Consider the following 15,855-nt stretch of genomic DNA (forward strand, 5'->3'; position numbering starts at 1 on the left):
TAGTTTAAAAGTTTAATTTAAGAAAATAAACATTGAAATCAATCATTAAAATATTTTAATTATTATTTAAAGTATATATTAAAATAATAATTTTTTTTATTTAAGGCTCTTTTAATAGCCTTCAAGATTTAAAACCCGATTCTGGATGGCAACTGTTCATATTTGAGATGATAAAGGGAGCAAAAGCAGTGCAGGTTTTTCCAGAGAATTTTTAAAAAACAGCTGACAGCTCTAGTGGCAAAAAATGGATTAGGTAGGGTAGCCATCATATCTGCAGAGAGATTTCAGAGGTGGAAAATAAACAATGAAGGATTCACAGGGCTGTGAAGTGATATTGAAAATCACTGGCTTGTGCTTGCAAAAAAGTGGTGTTAGAGTGGTTGGTCTAGGACCTGGGACTTGTGATGAGAGTTAACTCTTGAGAAGTCATCCATTTGCCTAATTCTAAGTCTTAAATTTGCCACGAGCTGATCATAAGGTAAGCTGTTGACTCACTGGGATAAAAAGAGCCTAGAAACACAGAATTTTGTTGCAGAAAGTTGTACTAGCACTCTTGTAATTAAGACGTGCTGAGAAAGATGAAATATTTTTTACATGTTTGAGGGAAATAGAACTAAATATAAATACCCTGAGACTGAGTAACAATCCACGGGATATTTTCATACTGCGTGACTTAATACACTGATATGTTACAGAGGTTCTGACCCAACAGTAATCAAATCAAGCTCATACTGTATATGAGCTCAAAGGAAATTACTATTCTGAAGAAGCAGGAAACAGACTAGGATCTCATAGTCTTAGGGTAAACAGTGACAAAGAAAATATTATAAAACTTATTGTCTCTTGGATGTTATCTGGAATGCCAGTAGAACAGTAATCCTACGTGGGGAGCATAAATTAGATTCTGAATGGATAAGTTTGAGGAGATGGGTTCCAGTGTTCAGTTTCAATTATGGTTATAAAGGCAAAAAAGAGAAGTCAAATACTGTGATTGCATAAATGGCTAAAGGCAGTGTATTGGCACCCTGTTTTACCAGCCTAAAATGTACCTGGGGCTTGACGAGGCTGGATCTGGAGCACTTGAGTTGTTTTTACCAGACTGTGAAATGAGCAAAGACTAGAAGGGAAAACTGAAGTTTTCAGTAAGGGAATTGGTTCTTTTTCTCAAGCTGGATTACAATGCAATAAGGAGCCAGCTGAGCACAAGGAAGATACCTTAGCTGTTAAACTTCAGTTTAGTTAATTTTATTAAGTGTAGAATTGGATGTTGACGCTGCTAACAAGTGTTAACATTTTAAAAAAATTACCTCAGAACTCAACATTAGATGATCAGACACGTAAGTTTGGAGTGCACTAAACTGGCACAACCTGAGTGTTAAATTAGAAGACAACTGAAATATGTGTGTAAAAAATTATTAAAATAAGATATCAAAGCAAGGGATATGAACAGAGACCTGAATCTGGCATTTAGATGTCAGAAGTCCAGGTTGTGTTTTCTTAGCTGTTTTTAGGGAATATTAGTAAGTTTATGATCAATGAACTAGAACTTTTAGTTTGCTCCTTTATGAGCAGGTGGAACTGGCAGAAACTATTCTGGTATTCAGATGAGTGCAGGTTGGAATAGCAATAGATGATGGGATGTCTGGGTTTCTGCTTTTCCTGCTTCCAGGACAGAAAGTAGAGACTAAATAGGAATTACCAAAATGACTCCTTATATATCTCAGGCAAATAGAAATTGACTCTTGGATATTAATGGAGAAAATCCATGAAACATACATCAGTGGAGGGAAGGAAAAAAAATCCTGTTGTCAGATTCTGTGAGTTATTTCTTAACTTCCAGTGGAATGTCTTTAGAGATGAAGTTACGATTACTTTCACTTTAGACTAAAGCAGAGAAAGATGTTGACATGTCTCTAAGAAATATTGAAAATCAGAAAGAAAGAATTTTAGCCACTTGTACCTTTACAGAAGGAGGTAGGAAAGTTCATCCTCTTTCTAAAAATGACTGTATGGTTTATTAACTCTAGAAACAATCGAGCTGCTTTTTGATGGCAGAATTACAAGGCAGTGTATGAGGTTGCTTTGACTACTGATACAATTTTGTGCAATGTCTCATTTTGGTCTACTAAAACCACATGTGGCTATGCATAGTAAGAGAATTTTGAGGCTTTTTTTTTAATATTACATTCATTGTCCTTTTGATGTAAGTTTGCATTGCACTTCCTGACAGTCAGAGACTAAGTGCTACATGGGTTCAGTAGAACACTAATGACTTGTCATTGCTTCCTGCTTTGGAGTTGTCTCTTCTCCTGAATAAAACTAGTCATACAAATATCTTTTCAAAGAAAGTGTTTTTTTCTGAGAATGAACTGATGGAGAAATCCAAAAAGCCTATGCGCACCAACTAGGTTTATAGAGAGGATTTGGAATGTAAAATGCCAAAGTTTTTGAGTGATACAGTCAATGCAAATACCTGAATATCTGAACTAAACATGTTTTAAAATCCTGTTGCATGTTCCTTATATTTTAGGCCATAACTTCTGTGCAGAAGGACACAGGTGTGGTGAAAATTCAGAGTGCAAGAACTGGAACACAAAAGCTACTTGTGAATGCAAGAACGGCTATCTCTCTGTCCAAGGGGACTCTGCATATTGTGAAGGTAAACAAAATATTCAAAGACCCATTTTCTGAACAACTTAATATGAAATAAATGGTAGATGAATGAATTTCATTGCAAAGTTGGGTTCCATAGTGGTGAATATCACAGGGACCCTTTTTGTGTTCATAAATAGGGATTGAAGGTTACAAGTGGTGCTGGACCACCCTGTCTATAGGCATATTTCACTGCTGCAGTTGCCTTTGCACATCACGGTCACGCTGCCATGACAAATTTTAAAACACTGTTTTTCAGACAATAGCACCTGCCTTCTAAAATGTTTTCTAGAGAGCAGAGCCTTTATATGATGCACTGATTTAGGAAGTGGGAGTTCTGCGGGCATTTGTAAGAACCGTAAGTGTGAAGGAGTACTGAGGCTGGGATATAAAAATGATGACCTGCAGTCCTTCCTGAAGTACTTCTGTGGGACAGGTACTTTACTGAAATGGTTTTCCTATGATACATAAGAGACCTATTTCTGAGAATATTGTAGCTGAGGTAGTTCTGTTCATGTGTTATGCCATCACGGGGATGAATGCAGTGGAGTATTACTCTCCTTTTTTTTGTTTCTCAGTGTTTTTTGTTTCTTAGAGCTTGTTATTCATAGCTGTGATGTACTTCTTGAAAAATGAATTGATGATTCAATATATACCACATTCCTTCCTGCCTTTGCATTGTGGGTTGGGTTTTTTTTTAAATACCCTTGTATGTCAGGCTGCAGTATTCAATCTTTTGACCATCATAGGAAGTTTTTGAGCTACTCTGTAAAAAATATTTCCCTAGATTGTTTTTTGCAATAGTACTGGTGATGGAAGGGGATGGTGTTTTTGACAAGCTGTCAAAATACAGCATAAGAATTGAAATACCGAGGACTAAGGATGAAAGAATAAAAAAAGATGTGTGGATTGGGCTTAAATGATCCTGCATTTGTAGAAGGGCTTTTTAGTGTATGCAAGTGAACAGGATGGCTTGAAATAGCAGGTTTATAAATGTGTTCAGTAACGAGCAGCTTTAAATCTTGTGGTATTTAGTCATTTCTCTACAAACAATAATTTGAATGGTCCTTTATATTCACTTTCAGTGGCTGGAAAACCAGTTCCCACGTGTGTTTTTAAAGGTAGGCAGCACAGCTATAGTGTGTATAGAGAGAAACTTTCTTGTACAAAAACCTGAACAACTGTTTTATCCATACTACAAGGACTTCTTGGACATCAGAAGACAGGCTGTGTATTAGCTACGATACATAATCCCGTGTTAGCTGGGATTTTTTTCTGTTTTAAATAATGACCGTGCTTAATATTTCTATTTACCTAGACACAGTCTCTTTTTTTTTTTTCTGACCCAAGCAGTTTTGGAGATACTGGCACTACATTAGTGGTAGTGATGGTACAAAAAAGAGCTTTTTAAAAGAAATTAGCCGGAACTGCAACATACCTGGGTCTGTGTTGCATAAATTTTTGGAAGGGCAAATTAAATCCCTGATTTGTGTGTGTGATACATTAAGCAACAGAACAAACAGCTGCTTTTGCTGCCTGAGACCATGGGATGGAGGAGAGTGTTGCTTTCTGCATTTTACGAAATTATATATTTGCTAGAAGGGGTGTAGTTCTCTGGAGGTAATGCAGAAGAGAGGCCTTTCAGCAAGGGGAGCCACAGACTGATGGATTGATTAGCCAAGAGGTGACTCCTTTCAGCTTTGTGAAGAAATTCCTTTTAGTCCTCAGAACAGCTTTCTGCAAAATTTCTCTTTCTGCCTCTCCAGCTTCATTCCTCTCATCTACGTGTTTAATCTGCTAAATAGAATCATTTTATAGTTGGCTGTACGGTAGTCTCAAATGCATGGTGAAGCAGTGATTTGAACAAATGAGGACAAAGCCGTGTGTCTGAAAGTACAGTTTAGCAGGAGGTCGATACAGTATAGGGGTGGATTTTCTCTCTTACTCTTTTGAATTTCTCTGTGTAAGAATTAAATACGCAAAACACCTGAGCAACAAATACTAAATGTGCAAAACACCTGTGGAAGCAAGGAAGATCTCATGCTCAGCAGTAGATCTGAATTTGTCTTCATCTTTGCTAAGCCTTTATACTTAAGGCATGTAAGATTACTGTTTCCTTTGAGATGGGAGATTAAATTATCTCAAACTCATGATGTCTGCTGGTAAGTGGCACCTTAGTTTAGAGTGCTCCAGATCATTAACTTGGAGCTTTCCAAATTTCTCATCTTTTCCAATGTACTTGAAATAGTTGTGCATGTGAATTGTGATGTATAGTGTTATTTTACCTTACCTCTAATTTTAGTGTTATTTCTGCTTGCTCTTACTCACACACTTTCATCTTGCTTGGAGTTTGCCATCATTTTAATTTTGTAAGATCTCTCAAGTATTGTGCTTGAGTTTGCTCTGCTTTTTGATGTGTCTACTTTTTTACCTTTGCATATTCACATTAGCAGTACAGTGGAAAAAGGAATTAAAAAGATTCTAACTTTTATTAGAATCATCATTAGAATTGGCATCAACAAATTTGTAAAATAAATAATAAAAACCTGAGAGGCTTTCACTATTCATTCTCAGCAGCTACTTTTCAAGTACTTAGAAGCTTCTTATGTCAAGATGTACATACGAGATAACCACTCACTATACACATTCCATTTTTGAAATAACAGATGTATTCAGGAAAGACAGTTTCTGAAAGCAAACAAGTTAAATGAAGGTTGTGATGAATGAAGGAGATAAGTGGAGATTCTCTGTGTTGCATAAAAGCAATGTATTTTACTTAGAAACAGAAAAGTTGGGCTTTTTCTGCTTTTCTGACATTTGGCTGCTTTTCTTGCGTATGTGAGAAGTAATTACAGCATTGGTCTTTTGAAGAGAGATGTGTAGAAACATTTCTCTTAATCATATGTTCTGAGGTTTACCTGTTGAACCCTGGAAACTTAGATTTTAAGGTTTTAGTATATAGTAATATATATCGAGCAATATGGAGGATTTAAGGCATTCTCTAAGTCCTTCTTCTTCATCTCCTTCTTCTTGCTTTCAGGTGGGTTTTTTTTCTGATTGGGTGAAAAAGTTCTGCATTGCGGGCCTTGGGAGGTCAATTATTGGGTTAAAAGTATAAATAATGTAGATGTTGTCTCGTTATTGGGTGGTCAGTGCTTAAAAGACCTTGGAAAGAGTCAGAGGTACTCTGTTTTCTTGCTAGCTAGAGCTCACACCTTGTGAGACTGTACTATAGACAAGAATTAATAAACACTGAGTCCGAACACGAAACTGTGACCACCGTGTATTAATCCCTTTAACTTTAACGGGAAGAGAAGAAGATAAAAACCTCACATTTACCTACAGCTGTGGATACTTAGGCACAGGCACTGAACCACTGTCCCTTTATCTTTGTCACATATGCCTGGACGATGACACCCTTTTGAGTTTCCTCAGGACTCTGCCCCAATGGCAACTTGATAGAGAGAGGCAGCCTTGATCCAATAGTCTGAAAAGGAATTTTAATAATGCCAAAACAACAAACAACAAGGTATACACCATATTTGGAGTGAATTGGAACAAGGCAGTAGCAAGGGACCATAAGCAGGTGGCCAGCTTATTTTATTATTTTTTACATTTATTTTATTATATTTATTTATTATTTTATTTTATATAATTTTATTCATTAAATATTATTTAAAATTTTTAAATTTAATTTTTAAAAATTTATTTAAATCAAAATTTTATAAATTTATTTATTAAATAATTTTATTTATTATTTATTTTATATTATTATTATTAAAACAGGGTTATTTATACATCCCTGTGTGAGGAGGAGTTAAGGTGGGGCCTGAGGGGAGGGTCCAGTAGGGAAGAACGATTAGAAATATTAAAATTCCTGCACCAAAAATCAGCCTATGATAATGCAAAAAACTAGGAACTTTATAGCAACAATTTGCATACTTGAACTGAGGGAGCATGTGGGTAAGCCTCTTGCTTACTGTACTTAGAAAGGAGTTTCCCAGGGCATTAGTCCGGGGTTTTCCTCTTCCCCTGTGGAAACCACTCTCTGTACACGGATAAATCCTGGGACTCATGCAAATGAGGCTAGCCAAGTGCAAGGCTTGCAGGACTCCCAGCAGTCCAGTTGCAGCAGTGTGTGCACACTTGCAGCTCTGGCTTCTCAGGATGGGACAGATGGACACCTGTGCTGGGCACTGGAAGTTGCATGTGTGTTAGTGCCATTTGGGGCAGCAAAACCGGGACCAAAATGGGGAATCCATCTGAGTCTGTCTGATGCCAATTGTTCCAGGTGTGTTGTGTGATGTGTGCGGCAGACCTGCAAATGCTTACACACACACACTTATGTGCCTCTTCAGAGTTGAAACAGCTCTGTGGTCTGTGACTGCTTTGCAAATAATAGGGCAGTATTACGAACTAACAGACAGAAAAGTGTCAGCACATGGAGTGTGAAGCTCAGAGATGATAGAGAAAGGAAAATCAAGCCTCATCAGCTGAAAGCTAGCTTGTTGCTAGCTAGCATGCTGATGCTCACTTTTTAGGTGCTAACAGGCAAAGGGCCATCTCTTCTGAAAAGAATTTCTGCTATGTTTTTCACAGTGAAGGGGAAAAGAATAATATTTCTCTGCCACATTTCAGGTTCTCATGCTTTATTACCTTCTTTGCTTGAAACATTTACAGCACCTTCCTACCTGGAAAGTTATGTTGGTACAAAAGTGATTTTTCCCTTGTTGCTGTTGAGATCTAGTCCATTGTGAGTACTGCTAAAATCTGAAGTGGGATAGATAGCACAGGACAAATGCGTGCTGCTTGTCACTGACAAGAGTGCATGGATTTACCTTGCCAGTATTTACCTTAGCCATCCTTTATGCTCCCAAGAAGCATCTCATAAGAGTGGTGCATGGCATGGCACAAGGTGTCTTGTCATGTTGTGCAGCATGTGCTCAGCCAGTGTCACCAGAGAATGGTCTATGGTAACAGGTGTCATAGAAGGAAAGATCCATTGACTAAGGTGGACCTGCAAGATGAATATTCTTATTTTATGACTACATTATATTCTTTCCCTATGTACTGAAGTATGCTCTCTAGGATGATTCTTCTATGACCTGACCTTCACTTTGGTGCTGTTACATCAGCTTAAAGAGTGATGGATGAAATAGCTTAATATTTGTGAAAATTCATTCAATTTTTGAACTTGACAGAATGCTCTAGAAGCACACGTGATTTTCAGAAGCAACATGACTCAGTCGCTCTTGCCCTTCTGTGCTCTGAAACTGTTATCTAATCTGTTGTTAACAAATTATTGCTCATTTCAAAAAAAATGTCACATAAGCTCTGAATTGCTAGCCAAATTCAGAAAATCTGCCTACTTTGTGCTCTAAGGAAGAGTTATGATAATTTTACTGGGCTTGGCAGATTTCGGGAAGATGAAATAAAGACGAATGAAAGCTTAGGGAGAAAACGGAGTGCTCGTTTTCCACTGAGCATGGATCCAAGCATGCAGCATGAGGGCCTGGCAGAATATCTGCCTGGTGTGCTTTAAATCTCAGGACTTTGTTGCTAGCTATTGTAAAAATAAAACTGTATTTAATTTCCTTGTAATTTGCAAGTACGTTCCAGACACATACAGAGGTCTTTATTGCTTTCAGTTTCTTTTCCTTTAAACTAGATACCACACGTAGTCAGGAAATTCTTTACAGAAAGATAGATCTGTAAATATATTGAAAACATCTGTTCTGAAGGTACATTTAGTGTAGGTTTTGTCAGAAAATGTTTGTTTTCTGAAAGTCACTTAGAAAAAACGTTACAACACACAGAAGATGATGATGAGGTTTTTTTCCCATTATTGCAGAGATCAGGAAAAAATTAAACTTTTTTAGAGTAAAGATTTAGTTCCAAATATAAAGACATAACTATCAGCATGCTTTAGTGAGAAAAAAAGTTTACTTCTATTGCAAAACATAGTGGAACAAAAATACCTTTTATCATATAGTGGGGGTTCTATTGTAGGTTTGAAGATGAGAGAGCTTCATAAAGCTTACTTCTAATATTTAATCCTTTGACTCACCACATTCTGTGCATAAATAACTGTTCAGTGTGCAGAACTTTTCTCAAGCTGTTTGAACTGAAAAAGAAAAATCCCAGTCCTGCACATGGCCCTCAGAGTGGAAGTCTGCTGGCATTCCACTGAGTTTTCACAGCTGCTGTTTTACTTGCTCTATAAAATAAGGTGAATTGTGTTGAGTTTCCCCCTCCTCCTCTGTGCTGATTTCACTGCAGCTGTTCTAATTTCACCACACTGTGGCTTGGGAGGTGACATTAACATTATGTGGTACCCTATAAACCTTCTGTGTGGCAGTGATGTACAACTGTGGTTTTGGATGGTGTCCACTGACTTGACTTCTGGGTCAGCTTTTAATGATAGTCCTTCTGCTTGCTGTACTCTCAGAAAACCTGCATCACAAGACCTCTGTCCCCTGCAGATGTTGTTCTGTGTGCTGTGATGAACTTACATTCTGTGCATAGGTGTGAGGATACAGGTGCATACTCAGAACTGTGCATACTTCAGGTAATTTCATAAAGTTAAAGAGTTGGGACAAACATTGATGGTAAATGCACTGTTCTTTTTTTCTCTGAGCGGAATCCATAGGAAGGGGGAGAAGAATGTAAAAGTGTTATCTCTGTCTCAAAGACTACATTAATGGCAGTGTTTCAGTTGGGACAAAGTCCTCAGAGAGATTTACAAAGCAAAACCCAAAACCACCCCTGCAATGCCAAAACTCCCAAACAACCCCCTCCCTGCCTTTTATAAACACGTAACTTGATACCAGGTTGCTTTTTTAAAAGTTGGTATTTTCTTTGAAAGACACTTGTTAACCTGTTTTTAAGATTTCACTTACCTAACAGTGTCAAATTTAAACTTACACTATGTAGGTAATCCTGTTTGTCAGTGAAAGTCACTTCTGGTGATACAATACAAGTAATATATTTGTCCTGTCTGCTGTTTCCACAGAGAGAGAGTTTAAATAAAAAGTTATACCTAACCTTAACCATCACATGAACTCAAATTCGTCTTTTATATACATGGTCAAAAGGCAGGCACTTGTCAGTTGATGTCCTGCCTTTGTGGGTGTATGCACTTTAATAGAGGAGACTGCAGATTGCTCGTGCTATGAGCTGCTTGTGGAGGAGATTGAATTACAACCAAAATAGACCCTTTCCCTCTCAAGTTCGTTGGATGGTGGTAAATTCAAGGTGGAGTTGTAGCCAGTGGGCAGAAAGATTTTGAGCAAAATACTTAAATTTTTATCCTAAGAGGATTCAAGGTTTTGTTGGAAGGTGATGTTTGTGCCTTATATGGCTCTGGATAGATTATTTCTGTTACCAAAGCTGCTTTTATGTTTACAAGTTAATTAGTTCAAAATTATATTCCAGCTACAGAAACCTGGAAAGTGGAATTACTTGCCATCCCCTGGAGTAACTTTAGTTCTTTTGGTGTAATGTCATGCTGAGATTTCTATGAAAATAAGTTCTAATTTCTAATAAGGTAACCATATGTTTTGGTCTTGTTGTAATAAAGTGTCATAAATAATTATGGCTCCCAAGGAATTCAGGCTTGCAACTGTCAGTTCTTGTGTTAGTAACTCGAATTTGAACAAATTATAATCATTGCTATTAAAGGAAAAAAAAAATCCTCACCCCTTCAGGATGGCAATCAAAATCCTGCTCTGAGGCTGTTGAGATTTTTGTTCACGTGAAAAGATTTGGGATCTTGTGTCCCCAAATCAACAAATGTTCTTACATATTAGGATTGCGTTCTTCTGAATTATGCAGGATATACTTTGGTTGATGGATTAATGAAAACCTAGTGCCATGTTGTTGGCTACTAGTCATAGTAGAATTTGACTTAAAAGCTGACCAGTAGGAGAAGAAAAGGCTATTGCATGTTCCTTCAGTGGCAGTGTAATTATCTTTTTCACTGTAATGATCCCTTGTTGTGTGCAGAATGGGAGCTTCAGACAAAGTTTATTAAAGAAACCTTCCTCTTTAGTCAGGAGGTGCAGAAAGGGCCCCCTTGCTTTCTAAATTCCTTCTCAGAGAGGAGTCTGGGTGCAGCTGGATCCGGACTTAACATCAGACTTGGCCAGATATTTGAGTCCAAGGCATTGTGTAGGTGTAATTGAACCTTAATATAACTTTGTTCCACAGGGTTAGGGATGGCAAGCCAAATATATTTATATAAAAATAAATGATTTATCATGATAGACTAAAAGACTTTAATCAGAATTATTTACTACACAGCAGAGGTAGCTGTGACTACTAGGATAGTATAGCATAGGAGAAGGGAATACAGGTGACCTGGCCCCTGATAAATAACAGCTGTGTTAATTACCCAAAACAGCCTCACCCCTGATGAGTCCCAGCTATAACCAATAAAGATAAGTGTGATAAAAGAGAGTGGGGGAGCTGGTGAGGGGGAATCATCGTGGAGGAGGAGCCTTGAGGATCATGAATGGGGAATCACGAAGAAGGATCCTGGGAAGAGAGAATCCCTGCAGTGAGGTCAGTGTGGGGCTGCAGTCAGAGCCTGTTGTTGGAACCTGCAGTCACAGTGTAGCTGGGTAAAAGCCTGCAGTCAGTGTGCACACTAAGCCCTGCAGTCAGAGTTTATCAGGGAATAACCAGTAGTGAGGGTGCAAGGGAAACCCACAGCAGGAGCTTGCTGCAGCCAGAGTCAGGGAATGGTTGGAGTCAGGATGGCTGAGCTGTAAAGAGGAACAAACCAGGACCTTTTTAGTGCTGTGATAAACAAGAAGTCTGTATCTCAGCTCATTTCTACCCTCTTAACAAGAGGGCTGCTGCAACAGTATAATGCACTATTTTTGAAGCAATACTGAAGGTGTTATATTAAAGTTAGCAAACACAATTATTCAGTAGAGAGTGATGTTACTCACACATAGCAATGACTGTGGGAACATCTCTTTTCCTCCCTGTCCAGGATGTCCCCACTCAAGGAGGGGTGTGTTAGAAGGCCTTGCCATTTAAGAGTGGGATTGGGCTTTCGTAGGTCACAGTGACCATCAGTCCTGTGTGTCCTGGCCAGCTGCGTCAGCCCAGCATCTCCAGTTTCAGTGGTATCACTGTTGGGTCCTTTATCAGGTCCTTTGCCAGGTCTGCCACATCTTCACCTCCCTGTCAGGAGGTTGAACTTTGGGGTTGATGAGTCAGGCTGGTTTCAGCCTTATTCAACACCAAAAGCAGCAGGAAGCCCCTTCTCCTTCTGCCACAGACAGCTCTGTAAAACAGGGCATTGTTCCAGGTGTTCTATCCTCACTCCAGGCAGAGCATCCTGCTACACCTTTACAGCAAATTGTCCCCACAGCTGTTCCAGCACTAAAACAGGGAGAAAATCATGCAGTGGGGGTGTGTGTGTATCTTCTTTGTATTGATCCTGATACTCCCGAAATTCTTTTTTATCTAATTATGATACGGTATAGCTCATGTCACATTCCTGCTGGCGTCAATGAAAAAGGGAAACATTTGAAGGAGTTTTTGGTGGAATTCTGGTGGTTTAAGCCTGGTGAGTGCTTGCATCTAACATCTGGCAGCAAAGGGAAGAAAAAAATCAGCATTGTTCTTCTAGTGACAATCAGAAGTTTGCTTGTGTTTGGGTTGGACTGAAAAATACTGAGAAATGTTTGTATTAATGAGGAAGTTTTGCTTGGACTTGGATGGAAGCCACTTACCAGAACTTTTATCCAAATTGCTAAAAACCTTACGGTTGAGATGCTGAAGTTCTGCCTTTTTAAAAATCTGAAACATAACTAGAATGGTTGAAGAAATTACATGTGTGCACGTATGTGTTTATGTATGTATGGGAAATGGAGTTTTCCCTTTGCAACACAACAGCCTTTGGTTACCTGGGGTCTGACAGCTGAATCTCTCTCAGGGGCCTGTGAAATTCAAAAGGGAGTTGGCAGAGAAAACTTCCAGTTAATTTCCAACCTAACTTTTTCCTGATTCTGTCGTCTTGACCTGCATCAAGAGCACTGTAAGGTCATTTTAGATACTGTTGAGTCTCTGTGGTTACCTTTTGCAGTGCTTGGGTTTGCAGAGAGGGCAATTATTCTGCTTTGTTTTATGTCTTGAAATGAAAAAAAGAGAATGTCTTTCAAATGCTAGCGCTTAACTTGTTTTTTCAGCTACTTTGAAGAAACTTAATGTGTGGATTTGGTGCTTAGTCTGTTTCTCTGTTGCTCTTAAGGAATGCTCTAGGGGCATGTAGTCCCTTTTCCAAATGGAAGTTCTCACAGCCAGTTTACAGATAACATGTTGGATTGAGCTTGATTCTGACTGTGTAAAATTGCCCATTATAAATGATGTAATCTGCCTGCTTCAAAGCCTGTGCTGGCAATAGTAGAGCAACACATCTGGTCTTGAGGCTGCCTAAATGTTGGCATGGATGGGTCAGAGGAGGGAAACAAATGCACTTGTCCTGCAGCAGGATCTCTTACAGCCTGAAATTAACACCCTCCACCCCCCTGAATTTTGAGAACATAAGAAAAAAAACCCTGATTTTCTAGAGAAACCCATATTAAGGACGTGGAGGACACTGATCTAAGGCTAGAGAATGTAGAGAGCAGAGGTAACAGATGCAGTGAAGTGAGTGTAGAAAATCACTTTGTTCAGGTTTGAATATGGATGTTAGAGATCTTGGGAAAAAATAGCGTTAAACTCCTCAGGAGCTGTTCTCATTGCCATGGTGTCTCAAAGAAATGTTTTTAAAAATGCTTTTAAGCAATTTCAGTTGCTTGGGTACAAGTGTGTCTGAGGCTGTGGTGCTTCCTGAGGAGATGCTGAGCCAGAAGTGGGGAGTGACCCTGGGGACTCTGTGGCACTTTGCTGGCTGTTAAGCCACAGCACCTCATCCCGGGAGAAGGTAACAGATGAGGAGAGTGACACCTTTACAGAGAAGGTGAAAATGAAAGGTGAGGTCTTTGGGGAGCCAGGAGACTTAGAGTGCTTCTGTAATAGAAGTCAAAATACAGCAGCTTTGCTGCATCCAGAAAAGAACATCTAGCAGACACTCTGTGTTGATCAGTTGTATGATTAATCTTAAAGTATTTACTCTACCTAAAGTTAGTTGCAGAAGAAAACCAAAAAGGAGAATAAACCAAACAACTGCTCCTTTCTCCCCACAACTGTTGTGGATTTTTTGGTTTTGAAACTACTGAAGGAAATTAGGATTTTATCATTCTGTAGAAAAAAACCCCAACAAGCAAAACACCAAAGCCAAAAGGAAGATACAATTTGGCTTATTATAAAAATATATTTTAAAGTTATTTTTAATAGCAGATATGTTTTGCCCTTGGTGATAACATAGCTGGAGGCTGCTCCAGTGAATATTAGCTGTTGTCTTTTCCTTTTATGTGAATATATTTTGTTTCTAGGTAAACAAAATTGGTTCTAAAAGTACAAGAGTCTCTAAACCCATGACAAATGTCAGTTTATAGTGACACATTTTTCCCTGCAAGATTCAGTAAGGGACTTACTGATTTGGTTCTGGGTATCCAAAGTTAATGTGCATGTGAAAAACAAAGCACAGAGGTTAAGAAATTATTGGAAAAAACATAATTGCTAACCTCAGGCTTTGCTATTTGGTTTGCTCTCTACTCTTTTTTTACTATTTCAGCATGCATATTTTTCATCCTTGAGCAGCATTTCTCCTTACGGCTTCTTTTCAGATAATTTGGAATTGAGTTGTATGCTGATGGTACAGGCTATGTCTGTATTAACTGCAGTCTATCCTGAATTTATTAGAAGGCATTGAGCTTTTGACATTATCCAGATGTAGCAGGGATGCACTGGCATATAACAATTTTAATATATTTAGACAATTTTAGATGACAAATGTAATATATATGTAGACATATTTCTTTTCTGTGTTCGTATCAAGTTTTATTTCCAAATAAAAATTCAGTTACATGGGTTTATTTATTTTTTTTCAATGCAGTTCATTTATGGAAACACATTTATAGATTTATTTAAGCAAAATAGCAACATATTATTTATTGTGTTGCGTGAGGGGATGTATTTGAACTGAAACTAAAAATATGCTGCTTTTTTCCACTGCATCATTCTAGTAAGAAGAGGAAACTGGGCCCACTTGTATGTAAGATCTGTGTGTTTAGTGGTGTGTATCTGGGCAGGTTTGTCTGGTTTGGATTATTGCCTAGAAACTGGAATAATAGTGGTAGCGGTATCCTTTGTTGTTTTGCCAGGGTATTGTGAGATTTACTGGATGCAGGTACTTTATAAAGAACAACACAATAATACCATAAAATCAGACCAAGTAAGTGTAGAAGAGTAATCAAACTGCTTATGTAGCAAGAAATAAGTTGTTGGGGTTTTTTTCCAGTTTTATTTTCTAAATGTTATTGACAGCTGAGGGCAGATGTTCTCTAAAATATTCATGTACAGATTTAATTTTTAGAAAGAGAATTCCTCTTAGTCTGTAAGATTTTTGACAGAAATCAATTTCATTTAGGTAGGTAGCTGCCTCTAAAAATATCAGAAATATATTTTTCTAATACATCTACCCTTATTTAATGATTTGCTTCTGTATATTTTGGAGGCTGGTAAAGAAAGTTATAAAAAAATTAGAATGAAACTTTGATTTAAATAATTGAAATCAGTACAAATATTTGTGCAGCATCTACAAAAGTAATCCTTATATTGATGTTAGTTTCCTGTTGATTTGCTGACTCTTGTAATAGTTTTAGTATTCAGTTTTGGTTTTTTTTCCAAAAAGAAATCTTCTCATTTTTCCAGGTGGTGTATCAGTTCTTCATGTCCGAGGGGTAAATTTTGAAATATCCTTTGGGTGTTCACTAGAAATTTTTTCAGTGTCTCTTCTTATCACTTTCTTTTAAATTTTAATTTCTACATTAGAATCTCAGCTTTCTTTCCTGCTATGGATATTTTCTGATTAATTGGATTATATTAACCTAATTTTTTATTGCTTCTCTTGAAGATGTTTGCAGTGGTTGTATCTTGTGTTGTGTTTATGTTTTGTCCTGAACCCACTTGCTGGAGCTGTAATGCCTTGTATGTATAACATGTCCCTATAACATGCCCCTGTAAGGATCACTGTGTTTAAGAGTAGAAAATTATTTTCTCTCCACTTACAGGCTTAAGAAAGTG

At 37.9% G+C, this 15,855-nt stretch overlaps 1 protein-coding gene across 2 annotated transcripts in view; it reads left to right on the forward strand.

Moving 5' to 3' along the window:
- NELL1 (neural EGFL like 1) overlaps positions 1-15,855 on the forward strand; it is a 297,295-nt gene that overhangs the window by 89,349 nt on the left and 192,091 nt on the right. For both annotated transcript variants that reach the window (XM_066320542.1, XM_066320543.1), the window contains exon 11: positions 2,531-2,659. In XM_066320542.1, coding sequence (XP_066176639.1) covers positions 2,531-2,659 — 129 coding nt within the window. The remainder of the gene's footprint in view (positions 1-2,530; positions 2,660-15,855) is intronic.

This window comes from Sylvia atricapilla, chromosome 6 (genome assembly GCF_009819655.1).
Source record: "Sylvia atricapilla isolate bSylAtr1 chromosome 6, bSylAtr1.pri, whole genome shotgun sequence".
Taxonomy (NCBI): domain Eukaryota; kingdom Metazoa; phylum Chordata; class Aves; order Passeriformes; family Sylviidae; genus Sylvia; species Sylvia atricapilla.